General features: G+C 37.9%; 1 protein-coding gene across 50 annotated transcripts in view; it reads right to left on the bottom strand.

The window, feature by feature from the left end:
• MAP4 (microtubule associated protein 4) overlaps positions 1-15,898 on the bottom strand; it is a 163,241-nt gene that overhangs the window by 83,474 nt on the left and 63,869 nt on the right. For all 50 annotated transcript variants that reach the window (XM_067044386.1, XM_059076949.2, XM_067044420.1 and 47 more), the window contains one exon: positions 10,489-10,557. In XM_067044386.1, coding sequence (XP_066900487.1) covers positions 10,489-10,557 — 69 coding nt within the window. The remainder of the gene's footprint in view (positions 1-10,488; positions 10,558-15,898) is intronic.

Raw genomic sequence — 15,898 nt, 5'->3', positions numbered from 1 at the left:
CTTTTTTAATCAAGTTGTTTTCATGTGGTTGAAATGTAGGAGTGCTTTATATATTCTGGATATTAACCCCTTGTCAGATGCATGTTTTGCAAATATCTTTTCCCATTCCATGAGTTGCCTTGTTACTCTATTGATAGTTTCTTTTGATGCACAAAAGTTTTTAACTTTGGTAGAGTCCAATTTATCTATTTTTACTTTTGTTGCCTGTGCTTTTGGTGTCACATGTTGCTGAATCTAATTTCATGAAGATTTTGCCCTATGTTGTCTTCTAAGAGTTTTACAGTTTTAGCTCTTATATTTAGGTCTTTGATCCATTTTGAGTTAATTTTTGTATATGGTGTAAAGTAAGGATCCACCTTCATCCTAACACAAAGACTCTTTTCCCCACTGGACGGTCTTAGCGCCTTTGTCTAAAATCATTTGACCATATATACAAGGGTTTATTTCTGGGCTCCCTGTTCTGTTCCTTAGTCTCTATGTCTGTCTTTATGCCAGTATCACCACTGTTTTAATTACTGTAGCATTTTGTAAATTCTGAAATCAGGAAGACTGAGAGCTCTAACTTTATCTTTTTCAAGATTGCTTTGACTATTCGGGATCTTTTGAGATTCCATACGAGTTTTAGGACAGATTTTTCTATTTCTACAAAAAAAGGTAGTTGATATTTTAAGGGAAAAAATCCTTTGAAAAAGCACTTTTTTTCTTTTCCATAATGGTTCATTATAGGATATTGAATATAGTTCCCTGTGCTATACAGTAGGACCTTGTTGTTTATCCATTCTATATATAATAGTTTGCATCTGCTAATCCCAAACTCCCAATCCATCCCTTCCCCCCACTCCTTGACAACCATAGTCTGTTCTCTATGTCTGTGAGTCTGTTTCTATTTCATAGGTAAGTTCATTTGTGTGATATTTTAGATTCCACATATAAATGAGATAATATGGTATTTGTCTTTCTCTTTCTGACTTACTTCACTTCCTACGATCATCTCTAGGTCCATCCATGTTGCTGCAAATGGCATGATTTCATACTTTTTTATGGCTCAGTAATATTCCATTGTATATATGTACATCTTTATCCATTCATCTGTCAATGGACATTTAGGTTGTTTCCATATCTTGGCTATTGTAAACAGTGCTGCTATAAACACAGGGGTGCATGTATCTTTTTGAATTACAGTTTTGTCTGGATACATGCCCAGGAGTGGGACTGCTGGATCATATGGCAACTCTATTTTTAGTTTTTTAAGGAACCTCCATACTGTTTTCCACAGTGGCTGCAGCAACTTACATTCCCACCAACAGTGTAGTAAGGTTCCCTTTTCCCCCATACCCTCTCCAGTATTTGTTATTTTTTGACTTTTCAATGATGGCCATTCTGACCAATGGGAGGTGGTAACCTCACTGTAGTTTTGATTTGTAATAATTAGCAATGATGAGCATCCTGAAAACGCACTTTGAATCTTCTACCAGTGACTGATATTTCCCTACTGTTGCTGGAAGCTCATGGTTGGAATAATCATTTGTATACATCCTCTTATCCACACCCCAGAATTTTTCACAAGGCATTAACCCTTCAACAATGTAAAAAGCATATAAAAATTAGTATTATTCAAATTTCTCCTTAAAACATTAGAATGCGAGCCCTAAAATATATGAAGCAAAAACTAACAAACTTGAGAAATAGATAATTCATCAATGATTGTTGGAGACTTCAATACACCACTTTTAATACTGGATAGAACAACTAGGAAGAATACCAACAAGAAACAGAAGACCTGAACAATATTATAAACCAAGCAGACCTACCAGACATTTATAGAACACTCCACCCAACAACAGAAGAACATACATACACATGGAACATTCTCTAGGACAGACCATATGTTAGGCAATAAAACAAGCCTGAATATATTCAAAAGGATTGAAATTACACAAAGTATGTTCTCCAAACACCATGAAAGGAAATTAGGAAATGACAACAGTAAGTAATTTGGGAAATTCATAAATATGTGGAAATTAACAACACCCTCCTAAATCACCAAGAGGTCCAAGAAATCACAAAGGGTATTAAAAAATACTTTGAGATGAATGAAAGTGAAAACACAACACTTAGGAAAACCAAAACTTATGAGATGCAGCTAAAACACCGCTCAGAGGGAAATTTATACCTGTAAATACCTACAATAACAGGGAAGGAAAAAAAAAAATCTCAAGTCAGTAACATAACCTTCCACCTTAAAGAACTAGGGAAAGAAGAGCAAATCAAACCCAAAGCAAGCAGAAGGAAAGAACACAGATTAGAGAGGAAATAAATGAAATAGAGAAATGAAATAAAAAAGAGAGAAAACCAAAGTTGACTCTTTGAAAAGCTCAATGAAACTGACAAATCTTTAGCTAGACCAATCAAGAAAGAGAGATGACTCAGATTACTCAATTCAAGAATAAAAGAGAAGACATCAATGCCAATGTTACAGCAATAAAAAGGTTTCTAAAGGAACACCAAGAATTACGGTATGTCAACAAAATACATAACCTAATTGAAATGGACAAACATTCTAGAAAGATAGAAATTACTGAAACTGATTCATAAAGAAAACATTAGGGGCTTCCCTGGTGGCGCAGTGGTTGAGAATCCGCCTGCCGATGCAGGGGACATGGGTTCGTGCCCCGGTCTGGGAAGATCCCACATACCACGGAGCGGCTGGGCCCGTGAGCCATGGCCGCTGAGCCTGTGCATCCGGAGCCTGCGCTCTGCAAAGGGAGAGGCCACAACAGTGAGAGGCCCGCGTACCGGAAAAAAAAAAAAAAAAAAAAAAAAAAGAAAAAGAAAACATTAGGATGGAAAATTCCAAAACTAAAATTGTGGTTACACAGTTTCTAACAATTAGGCTTGGAAATTAGTTACATGATAGATGGAGTTGAGTCAAATTTCCCAGTATAAAAAAAAAAAAAAAAAAAAAAATTTCCCAGTATAGAACTCAAAGATCTCATATTCCATGATAGAGTACAGGCAGACAAATCTTTTGTTGAATTAACCTCTTGGCTAATTGGACACCACTTGTGCCCCCCGCCTCTCACCCTTTAAATCCCATCCAATAGGACTAAGCTCTCTTTGTCCACAGCAGTGACTAAGTTAGTAATACTTTACCGTATTGGTTTTTCATCTTTCCGTTTTCACTTTTTGCAGTCTCCCACTCTTGTTTCCTGAGATCACTTCTCAAAATAAACTACCTACATGCAAAACCCTTGCCTCGGCCTAGATTTTCTCCCAGAAAATAGTGCCTAAGAAAGCCTTTAAATAGGCCTTCAAACTTCCGTTCCTTCCGACTACCTTTCTGATGATTAGTTAGCACTTAAGAAGATCCACTGAGACATGACACTGTAGTAGAAAGAGCACAGCACTTCTTCCCAGACTAGGTACAGCCTGGAGCTCTCTTATTAACCTAAGTTCAACCTCTTCAAATGAAAAATGGATACTGTTATCCATTCAAAAGCACTTTACAAACTCTAATGTGTTATACAAATGACAGTTACACTTATTACTAATGAGATGTATCAGGCAGAAGAATCTGTTCATGTCTAGATTCAGGTAAAAATACAAGATCAACTTATAGTAGCTGTGTGTGAATGTTAGTTCTATAAGTAAAAATCTTCTGGTCTCTGATAGAGTGTGGCTCTATCTACAATGCTTTAGTTTTTCTTAGAAAGGAGAATGTATTCGTATATTACTTAGAGAATTACAAATAAAAAAAGAAAATATTCTATATCAACAAATGCCTTTTGACATAGGGTAGAGTATCATTCCACAAAGAGAAGCAAATCATATAAGCGAGGTTATGGTTTAAAAAGTATTTCAGAATTATGGACTCACTCAAAGCTCAGGAAGAAGCTATTTTGTTTTATTTAACGCAAAACTCCAACAGAAATAGAAATCGAATGGCTCACAGTATAATTTAAATGCTTTGCTTAGACGAAGGTTCTTAAGCTCAGTCCCTGATCTGGTTTCAAGGGAGTCCTAAATGCCCTAGAAGTAAATATAACATGTGTGTTAATGGGTACATGTGGATTTTTCTGAGAAGTTTTATATTTTTACCAGAAAACAGTAAACCAAAAAAAAAAAAAAAAACTTTAAGAAACATTAGATGCTGGTATTTTACTGGTATGTTTCCAAAATGCAACGCATATCTGAAAAAAGAAAGGAAAAAAAAAAACTAAAGCTTTGTTTTCAGGATTTGAGGAGGGACGGGGGAATGGCTGCCTTGCTATGTCTACATCTAGGAACACAGTGTGCAGCTTTATGTTCAGGCTTCATTTACGAGTTATAATGCCAGCATATGGGTTGGTTACAATAGCTGTTCAGAAATTCTAACATTACAGATTTTTCTGTTAAGATTTCACATTTTTGATGCCTTAAATTTTGTCTAATACAAAATCCTTTGCATTCCATCTGATGATACAAGTGACAGGGATGAAACACCTAGGATACTTTCTGTGTCATGAGATTCTAACAAAGCAGTTTTACTGTTTCACTGCTGTGCTGACCTGAGGGAATGATAAACACATCCCATTCAGAAGAGTTATCATAATAAAAAGCCATCGACTCTGATCACAATGGAAACCACTAGCAACACTGCCATTTGTGGAGCACTTAGTGTACTGCATCTAGCCCCAGTGTAAATAACAGTAATTTGGCTCCATGGCAGCAGAGATGTTTATTTGTGGTTAAGTCTTGTTAAGCTTTCACTGTAATGAAAACAGCATCAAAATAAAATGGAGGATAAACCAGTTTTACGCATGACTTAGAAATAAAACTAACACTCTGTTCCTGCCCCACCAGTCCTGTGTCTTTGTCCAGAACCCTCTCTAGTCTCCCAGCCCCACCATATTACCAGGCCAACAAGGAGGAAGAATCCACCTGAAGCCGGGTTTCATCTCACTTTCATCAAAATGAATACACTAATAAAACCCAACAGTTGTTCCCATCACCAAAAGTTTAATCCTAGGGTACCTATAAGGTTAGTCAAGATTGCAAATTACTCTTTACAGTACTTAAATTATTGTGCTTCAAACTAAGAATAGATTATTGAGCTCTCTTAATGAAAAGAAACCTAAGAACATCAAATTGAGCTTTCTTAATAAAAAAATGTTTGCCAAGCTAAAAAAGTTCTTTATGCCATTCGAATTACCTTAGGTATTCAGTCTTTTCAAAGGCTTAATTCAATCAACATACTGCATTTGCAAATCCATCTACTGTAAAGACACACTAACCCAGAATGGCTAGGAAATTGGGCATTCCATTGAATTCTTCCCAGATACAGCCTACTAGATTATCAAACAATAAGGTTACAAAATTAAAATGTTATTGAATGTAACACGTTTTACATATTAATTCAAAAGGCATTTTAGGAAGACTGTGAATGTGAATTTTAATTGGACTATAAACAAAACGTAAGTGTAGTGTTAGAAAGTATCTAACAGTAATTGATACGCCATGGAAACTGTCTTTTGGAATAACTTCTCATTGCTACTCTGCCAACTGTCTTTCTCATCAGATGCTATAAAATATCAAATAGTCATTTGGGCTTCTTAACTCTTACAGATTCCAGATAAAAGGGAGTTCACTCTGATAATCCAAAATGACAACGTAAGTGAAGGTGCCTGGCAAAAAGTAAAAAGCCCAAATAATTATGGAATTACTATGAATCGGATTTGAAGTTTTGTTAGACCAAGAGCTCATGTCTCAAGGGTCTTTATTTACAAAACTCATGTTTTGGCCACATTATACTTCAATAATTAAGACCCCAACCAAAATCCAGTCCATACGGTGTTGGTGTAAGATGTTTATTAGTGTAATTTATTTAGCACAATGATCACATTAAAATGTCCCAATATACAAAACCATTGAAATCTAAAGTCACAACAAATACAGACTTAGGTGAGTGAATAAAGTTATAAAAATATTATTTAAAAACAAAGTTCTACATCTTCAACATTGGGTGAGAGAAGGAAAAAAAACGAGAGAGAGAGAGAGAGAGAGAGAGAGAGAGAGAGAGAGAGAGAGAGAGAAGAGAAAGAGAGAGATTGCATAAAAGAAACAACACATTTCAATAGAGCAACCCTGACCGGTCTTGGCTGCCTCACCAGTGAGATCCTGGGCCACTGGGTGTGACCATGATGGCAATACAGCATTTCAATGCAGGACTGGCTACTTCATATGAAGCTATATGTGAAACGTTACATTTATTTCCTTCAAAATGAAACATCCAATTGAAACAGAGCTAACAATATACACTAAATTTTAGCTGGCTGATAGTAGAAATTTTCAACAATTCCATAAATTCAAAAAGAAACATATTTGGAAAAAAACAAATTTCAAAGAGAAATAAACATGACAAAATGGAAATTAAAGTGGAATAAATCAATGTCAATAATGAAGTATGAGTGTATGTTTCTGACCACAGCTATACCACAGGGGTCACACACAGGCTTTTCTACCCACCTGTCACCGAGACAAACTGCAGACATTAGTTAGAAGTGATAGAAGAATGTCAAGCATGATTTTTTAAAGTTAGCACTAACAGTTGTGAAAAGTTCCTTGGCTAGAAAAAAAAAAGGCACAAAGAAAATATGAAACAACTACATACCAAATGAAAAGAGCTATGTTTTACTTGATGGTGTGCTCTCCTATGGTATTTTTCATATTTTTCTCCTTTGCTATGAGTTTTCATATTTACCAACTGCTTAGAATGTTAGCATAAGCACTTCCCTCTAAAATGTGCCTCCCTTAGTGTCTTCTCTCCAGAACCCACTGAAGGAATTCCTGGCAGATGAACAAACCCTTGTGACCACAGGAAGGGAACGCTTCCTAAATTCCAGAAGTCATTGCAGGGTCTTGGTTTAAACTTTCATAATATTCTAACTTTCCCATCCCCAAAGTAGTTTTGTATCAGGGGCTCTAAAACAATGTACATCTCAAATCTTCCTCAGAACATGGTGCCAAATATTTAATCTGAAATAGTCGGTAGCTTAGTGATTACACAAACCTGCACAGTCAGTAAGAGGATAGAAAATTTTAAAGAGTATCTCACATTCCAGATCTTAAACCAGAACTCCTCTACAATTTCAAAACATGGCCCATGTTTTATATTCTATTTCTAAAAATCTGATCAAAGCTTATCATTTGAAAAGTTCCACAGTATTTGTCCCAGATGGTTTCAGATTTTTTTAGCTTTTAGTTTGGGAAAATGAGGAATGAGAAAAAGAAAGTCCTACTGGGACAATCCTCAGAATGTGTGAAAGTAAATTCTAAGGTTCGTGGTAAAGGACTTGACACACAGGTATTTATATGTGACCCACCAATCCCACCTCAGGCTGCACAAAGGCACCTCCACAGTTCATAGGGAGGCTAACACTGAACAGAGCTGGAGTCCAGTCAGATAATCATTTCATTAGAAACCTAATAATTGGTTGTAGTTCTTCAATGTGTTGCAATTTAACTTCATTATCAGGTTGCTACAGAAAAAGTTATTTTCTATCTGTATCAACATCCCAGTATTCTAACAATACAGGATTCCATTTTCCTTAACTTCCCAATTATTATCTTGATAGTTCATGATCATGTTAAGAAATTTGGGATATGAAATTCCACACACAATAATAAGGCTGTCAAATTTTCAGGAGAATCTAAGCCTGGACAAATAGATCCTAATTTCGTAATAGAAACAATTTCAGCCCAACTTGCAAATAACAAAGGATGATTTCATTTCAGGAAATATTTTTCAAAGTTTAATCAGAACTACTCTAAATTAGAAAACTTTAAATTAAAATAGCTATCATTACTCAGATGTTAGTAAGGTAGAGAGAAACATAGGTAGCCTGAAAGATGAATCTACCCTAAAAGCGAGCTTACAGGGGGAGGGAGGAGGGAGAGAAGAAGGGAGGTTCATGGCAGTGCTGGTAGCCTCGATCCCTTTATGAAAGCACACCTTCTCATTTGCTGCTACATTACCCTGATTCAGGTTGAAGATCTGAAAACCAAATGAAAAAGGCCAACTAAAAATGTTTAAAGAAAAGAAAAATGTGAGACTGAATTAAATTAAAAAATGAGTTTTAAAAGAGAACAAGAAATAAAAGACATTAGATGACCTTCATAAAAATACTAAAATTAAAAAGAATTCATCTGGTACTTTGTGCTCACAAAGGGAAACGAGGTTCCATCAAGCCCTGCGGAGCACAAAAGGAAGCAGGTGGTTTGCTCAGGCATCAGCAGAAATGGGCCCCGAAGAACTACCCTCAGCTTCTTCTATATCGTGTCCAGGAAGGAAAGCAAAGCTCTGCAAAATGCTGAAGGTTTTACAAGTGTAACGGTGCTTAGGAAAGATCACTGGTCTAGTGTTGCAGCAGCCCCAGTGTTGAGAGACACGCTAGGCTTCTAGGAGGAGAAAAATAGAGAGAGAGGAAGAAGTAGGAAAGGGAAGGAAGGAAAGGGTGGAAAAGCACAGATCATTAGTAAACAGCAAGTTCAACATTGCAAGATGCTCATAAACCCTTTATACACTGTCAGCAGAGCGGGTCTGCTCTTAGGACTATAGATAACACTCTGAAGGAAGCAGAAGTGGGAATTTTCAAAAGAGCACAGAGCTACATGCTCGTTAGTGATGGCCAAATTAGAATGATGTCACAACATGCTCTGAAAACATGCACTCTTGGCCCCCTCCCTACTCCTTTCCACCCCCAATGAAACATGCGTATTTTCAGTAAAGCACCTGCTTTAATATAGTCAAGAGGTCAGGTTGAGAACACAACATCTCCCCAGGTGTGCAAACTATATTCTACACAATGGTGGAGAGGTATCCAAGAGCAGAAAGACCTGCTCTCATAATGGCACTGGGCAGTTCATAAACAGCTGGGTTCTTTTTTGCAGCCAGAGAACTGAAGTCTTCAAACAGTAAGGGCCAGGCTGCATATTCTTCCTGTTCTCTTTTCCTGCACAATTAAGCTGTGGCAGTGGGAAACAATTGCTACATAAAGTCTGAGTCTCCTCTGGTCAGACCTGACATCCTGCTGGAGAAGAAACCTACTCTAGTGTGGTAGTCGTTTCCTTCCCGGATGAAAATGGCATTCATTCTTCCAAATGGCTAACCAAATCAATCCCTTCAAGCCTTTCCTTCCCCTAGCACTGCCTCCTCATTAAAGAAAGCTGCATTTATTCATGTTTTAAAAGTTTGTGTTCAAGCTTCTCCTTTAATCATGGAGATATTTCTACAAATATTTTCTTAAAACCAAAATTATATACACCTTTGCTTTCAAAGCAGACACAGAAACAGTCAACACTACATATGAACTAAGATTATCAAAAAAGCAAACAAACAAAAAAATTTCAGTTCACAAAACTGGAAGATAAATAAGGTCGCACTTCAGGTTGTTTCTAGCTTTTGAAGTAAAGAGTTCCTAATTAATGAGTTGCTAATAAGAATTTATTGTCACTGGGTAAAACTAACATTCACAACTAATAGAAACTAGTCATCAGTAAACCTAACATACAAAGATGTATACAACATTTCTAAAGGTCACAGAATAAAGAGTAAATCCTGGAATAACTGCTATTGCTAACAGAAGGCTTTCTGGAAGCCTTAGAAACCGAGAAATCCTATGGTGGCTCAAGGAAAGGCTTCTCAAGGCTAAGGTATGTGTGCAAGAAGAGGAACACAGACATGGCTAGCACTTGCCTCCCTGTAGTAATATGAAGCAAATGTTATGCCCAGTTAAAAGTCTTTTCAGTTGGGTCAACGGTGTCAGCCTGATTGTGCACTTAAGCTAATTAAGTGCAGTTATTTTAAAAAATTCAACATGGCTCTCATATCAGCTACCTAAACAAAGATTTACATAGTATTATACATCCCTATGGACCCTGCTACTGCTTCAAGAATTTTGCTCACTACAAATACACTGGGGGAACCCACAGGAACTCAGTGCTAGCCCTGGTAATGGGCTAGGCATCAGAGACAGATTTCAAAAGTAACAGTTAAGGGAAAAATAAAGGAAAAACAGACTGAGGGCACAACAGAAAGGAAAGAACTTTTAATTTCCTGCTCACAAGTTTCCTAACATTGAGCCATGGAAAGCAAACTGAGTGCAGTGTGCATTCAGGGATGAGACCTGCCCAAAGAACTGTAGCAGCCAAAGGACTCCATTATAACATTTTTTTGGTCATTCTGCAACAGAAGCATATTAAGATTGATCCAGCTCCTATGTGGTACAACTACAAAAGATATTCAAGGAATATCAAATGAAATTCTCTCTTTCCATTGCTGGAAATGTTATGGGGCAGATGCCCTGGGTTTAAATACAACCACCAAGAACAAGAGTACCCTTAGAAATAATCCATATGCTTCCACTAACAATCCTCCTCAAAGGAACTGATCAAGGGTGTTTACTGTGACTGTTTCACCCACACATTTTGGGACTCCTGGGAATCACTTACCAGTGGCATCATTCCCTTCTATTCCATGGTCACCGTTGGCAAGCACTGTTGCTTGAGAAGATGAAGTACCTGCAATGACCACAAAGAATAATTACCCACTGTGACAGATAGAAAAATGAAAAACAGACGCAACTACTGTCTAACTAGTAGAATTTTTGTCACTCTTCATAGCATTAGCTTAAATCAGATAAAATCTGTCCAAAATTTAAAGATCCAATAAAAGGAAATCCAGAAACACAGAACAGAACTGAGTCATTGATTTCTATGGCATCCAAACTCTGATAAGCACCACAACTACAGGAGAAGCTTTCCTAATAAGAAGTCTGAGTCCTTCCTGCTCTGTACATTGTCAAAGTTACTATTATACTCAATAAAACCATCACGAAGCACCATAGGCTTAGAACCTGTGATTCAAACCAAATGGTCCAAGGACACAGAGCCGTTTAAAACAACCCCCACGTGGGACTTCCCTGGAGGTCCAGTGGTTGGGAATCCACCTTCCAATGCAGGGGATGCGAGTTCAATCCCTGGTTGGGGAACCAGGATCCCACATGCCACGAAACAACTAAGCCCACATGCCACAACTAGAAAGCCCATGAGCTCTGGAGCCTGAGTGCCACAACTAGAGAGAAGCCCGCACGCTGCAACAAAAGATCCCGCATGCTGCAACACAACCAAATAAATAAATATTTTTTAAAAAAACAAAAACAACAACAACCCATGTAGAAAGTCCAGGGCACCATCACTGCTCCTATACATAAGGATTACCTGGAAGTCACCAGCAGCATTTCTGTAAGCAGAGAGCTTTTTTTTTTTTTAAAGCTATCCTAATAGACTGTAGTTGTATCTTATTTCCTAATAACTAAGGATGTTGAGCAACTTTTCATTTGTTTACTTGCCATTCTTTTATTTTCTTTGGTGAATTGAACGGTCAAATTTTTTGGACTATTTTTTTAATTGCGTTGTGTACTTTCTTATTATTGAATTTTGAAGATTCTTTATTGTTCTGAATACCAATCCTTATCAGATGAATTTTGCAAATATTTTCTCCCATAAATGTATTTTCCAAGAAAATACATCCAAGAAATGTATTTTTGTTTTCTTAACTGTGTCTTTTGAACAGCAAAAGCTTTTGATTTTGATAAAGTCTAATTTATCATTTTTTCCTTCATGCTTCCATGTTTTTGGTGGGATATCTAAGAAATTTCTGCCTAACCCAAGGTCAGAGGATTTTCTCCTATGTTTTCCTCTAGAAGTTTTATAGTTTTCATTTAGGTTTCCCATTGAGGTCTATGATACATTTGGAGTTAAATTTTTTATGTGGTATAAGATATGGGTCTAGGGCTTCCCTGGTGGCACAGTGATTGAGAGTCCACCTGCCGATGCAGGGGACACGGGTTCGTGCCCCGGTCTGGGAAGATCCCACATGCCGCGGAGCAGCTGGGCCCGTGAGCCATGGCCGCAGAGCCTGCGGGTCTGGAGCCTGTGCTCTGCAACAGGAGAGCCCGCAGCAGTGAGAGGCCCGTATACCTCAAAAAAAAAAAAAAAAAAAAAAAAAAAAAGATATGGGTCTATGTTCATATTTTTGTACACTGACATCTAATTGTTCCTTTACTCCACTGATTCCTTTGCACCTTTCTTGAAAATCAACTGGCCATATTACATGTAGGTCTGTTTCTGGACTCTCCTGTTCCACCGACCTATAAATCTATCCATTTTGCTAGTACCACAATGTTTGGATTACTGTATTTGTAAAGTCTTGAAATGATGTCACACAAGTCCTGCAAATTAGGTCTTTTCCAAAATTGTCTTGGTTATGTTTTAGTGTCTTTGTTTTTCCATACAAGTTTTAGAATCAGTTATTGATTTATACAAAAAAATCCTGATGGGATCTTGACTGCACTGACTGTATAGATCAATTTGAGGACATATAACCTTTTCTGAAAAGCTCTGACGATATATAACATTTCAGCAACCTGCCTAGCTCTGCAGTCAGCCTGCCAACCCAAGAGGTTCCTACAAATCACTCTTACTTAACAACCTCACAGGGATTTCCCTGGTGGTGCAGTGGTTAAGAATCCGCCTGCCAATGCAGTGGACACGGGTTCGAGCCCTGGTCCAGGAAGATCCCACATGCCGCGGAGCAACTAAGCCCATGCATCACAACTACTGAGCCTGCGCTTCTAGAGCCCGCGAGCCACAACTACTGAAGCCCACGTGCCTAGAGCCCATGCTCCGCAACAAGAGAAGCCACCACAATGAGAAGCCTGTGCACTGCAACGAAGAGTAGCCCCTGCTCTCTGCAACTAGAGGAAGCACGCGCACAGCAACAAAGACCCAATGCAGCCAAAAATAAATAAATTAATTAATTAATTTTTAAAAAGATTAGGGAACTAAGTCAAATAATGCTTAGTTCCCTAAGATTAGTAGAAAAACAAAACCTCACAGACATATTTTTCATAAGACAAGTAAAAATCTAGAACATATGCTACTAAAATATAAAATGCAAGATTTTACTTTGGAAGACAGCAAACTACAATGTCCAAGCTTCTGGGTCCCACAAATCCAAGGCAGAAATCTTTCATATAAATTCACTGAAAAGATCATTTATTCTGTAATCTCAGGTAACAGAGGAACAACTAAAGAGAACAACCTAAAAGAACAAAGCAGACTGAAAAGAAAATATCAACTAACTGGAAGAAGAAGAAGAAAATAAAGGAATGGAAGATAACAGACTTTTATTAAATACCCAGTATGCACCATGCTAGGACTTCACATGTTGTTTTACTTATCCAGAGAGATAGAACAAATATGAGCTAGAACATATTTGGCATAAATAAATTCCCTTTTACCCTCACACAGTAAGCTTATAAAATTTATTCTTCCTAGCTCAAGAAAGAATGCATATTTTCAAAACTCTGCCTCAGATGAAAATGCAAATTGCAAAAAAATAAAATAAAATGCAGACTATAGGAAAATACGAATTACAAAAATGATACCGTCTTCTGGCCATGAGAGTGATAAAATCTTTTTTTTAATTTGATAATAGCCTGTGTTGGCAAAGGTGTAGGAAAATGGGAAATCTCATACTCCACTGGAGGAATATAAATTGAAACAACTTTTTTATGGGAAAATCTGGCAGTCTATCAAATTTTGAAATACCAGCTTAACTCAAGAATCCATTTTAAGTGCTGGAGAGGTTGTGGAGAAAAGGGAACCCTCTTGCACTGTTGGTGGGAATGTAAATTGATACAGCCACTATGGAGAACAGTATGGAGATTCCTTAAAAAAAATAAAAATAGAACTACCATATGACCCAGCAATCCCACTACTGGGCATATACCCTGAGAAAAACATAATTCAAGGGCTTCCCTGGTGGCGCAGTGGTTGAGAGTCCGCCTGCCGATGCAGGGGACACAGGTTTGTGCCCCAGTCCGGGAAGATCTCACATGCCGTGGAGCAGCTGGGCCTGTGAGCCATGGCCACTGGGCCTGTGTATCCAGAGCCTGTGCTCCACAACGGGAGAGGCCACAACAGTAAGAGGCCCGCATACCACAAAACAAACAAACAAACAAACAAAAAACATAATTCAAAAGGAGTCATGTACCACAATGTTCACTGCAGCACTATTTAAAATAGCCAGGACATGGAAGCAAGCTAAGTGTCCATAGACAGATGAATGGATAAAGAAGATATGGCATATAGACAATGGAATATTACTCAGCCATAAGAAGAAATCAAACTGAGTTATTTGTAGTGAGGTGGATGGACCTAGAGTCTGTCATACAGAGTGAAGTAAGTCAAAAAGAGAAAAACAAATACCATATGCTAACACATATATATGGAATCTAAAAAAAAAAAAAGTTCTGATGAACCTAGGGGCAGGACAGGAATAAAGATGCAGAAGTAGAGAATGGACTTGAGGATATGGGGAGGGGGAAGGGTAAGCTGGGACAAAGTGATAGAGTAACACTGACATATATACACTACCAAATGTAAGACAGATAGCTAGTGGGAAGCAGCTGCACAGCACAGGGAGATCAGCCCAGTGCTTTGCAATCACCTAGAGGGGTGGGATAGGGAGGGTGGGAGGGAGACGCAAGAGGGAGGGGTTATGGAGATATACGTATGCACACGGTTGATTCACTTTGTTATACAGCAGAAACTAACACAATATTGTAAAGCAATTATACTCCAATAAAGATGTTTAAAAAAAAGAAGAATCCATTTTAGGTATGTAGTTCACAAAAAGACATACAACACACATAAATAATCAGAAAAGGTGTGGGGAAAAACATATACCAAACACCACTGGTAACTGCTAAGGAATGTAGTGCAGGGAAACAGAGATGGGGATAAAAAGGAAGACTTTCACAGATGTAAAGTCCTGTTTTAACTGAGCACCTTAAATAGTGGATAGATAGCCAACTGAAGCACACAGGCCAGCTTCAACATACTATCACAAGCGGTTAGAAGCAGCAGGAAAGACTGCTAAAAAAATTAAGTAATAAAAGATCTAGAAATCAAGAAGGGTACCCTCCCAGTGAAACAGAAATTACAAGGAATATCCAATAAAATGAAGCAGAAAGACCACACTAAGGAGAAACCCCAGCCCAAAGAAGGCATAGGAAAACAGGACTCCAAGGTACTCTAAGCTTAGAGACAGCAGCAATGATGGGACTCAGTTAAAAGCTGTCAGGTCAGTCCCCACTTCCCCCATGTTTTCCTTCCCTCACCCCACAATAGTCAGCTTTGTGCCAAACCCAAGATGGGAATAGAGACTGAATGCTTTGGCACAAGAGGAAACCAACGGGTGAATGGTGATACCCAGAGGAGTTGCGGGGGGAACCCCACACCACACCTGGCAGCACTATCACACCCCTGCCAGAGGCAGGTGGTAGAAAACAGTCATGTTATCACAGGGAATCTCAAGTATTGCCAAATAACTGAGGAAAACTACTACAAAAAAGAAAGGCATCACGTTCAAAGAGAATAAATGTCACCCAGCGAAACAATGTTGATACAGCAAATAGGAGACTTTTAAAAAGAAATATGTCATTTTCCTCATACGGATGAAAGAAAATATCACACATCTGTGAAACAAAAGCAAACCCCTATCTAATGACTAACAAATCCTTTCCAGGTTAGGTAGTTTTTAATTCTTTGCTTTTCCAGAATTCAAGGAGGTCATAATGTTTAATAATACTGAGTTATGGAATGCTTAGCATGTAACTCAAAGATTTGAGGACATTACCATAATAAAGCTTCCATTCCCACATACTTAGCTGAGTGAATAAGGTTTTTTGGCTATTATTATCTATAAAAACAATAGGACTAAATATTGTTAAAACCTTTCCATCCTAACAAAAAATAGTTATCCAGATTTATGGTCTAATCAAGGAAAATAGCC

The sequence above is a fragment of the Kogia breviceps genome, chromosome 10 (assembly GCF_026419965.1).
Source record: "Kogia breviceps isolate mKogBre1 chromosome 10, mKogBre1 haplotype 1, whole genome shotgun sequence".
In the NCBI taxonomy this organism is placed as follows: Eukaryota; Metazoa; Chordata; class Mammalia; order Artiodactyla; family Physeteridae; genus Kogia; species Kogia breviceps.
Note: the sequence above shows the minus strand (reverse complement) of the source record. Positions and strands in the feature narration are given on the sequence as shown.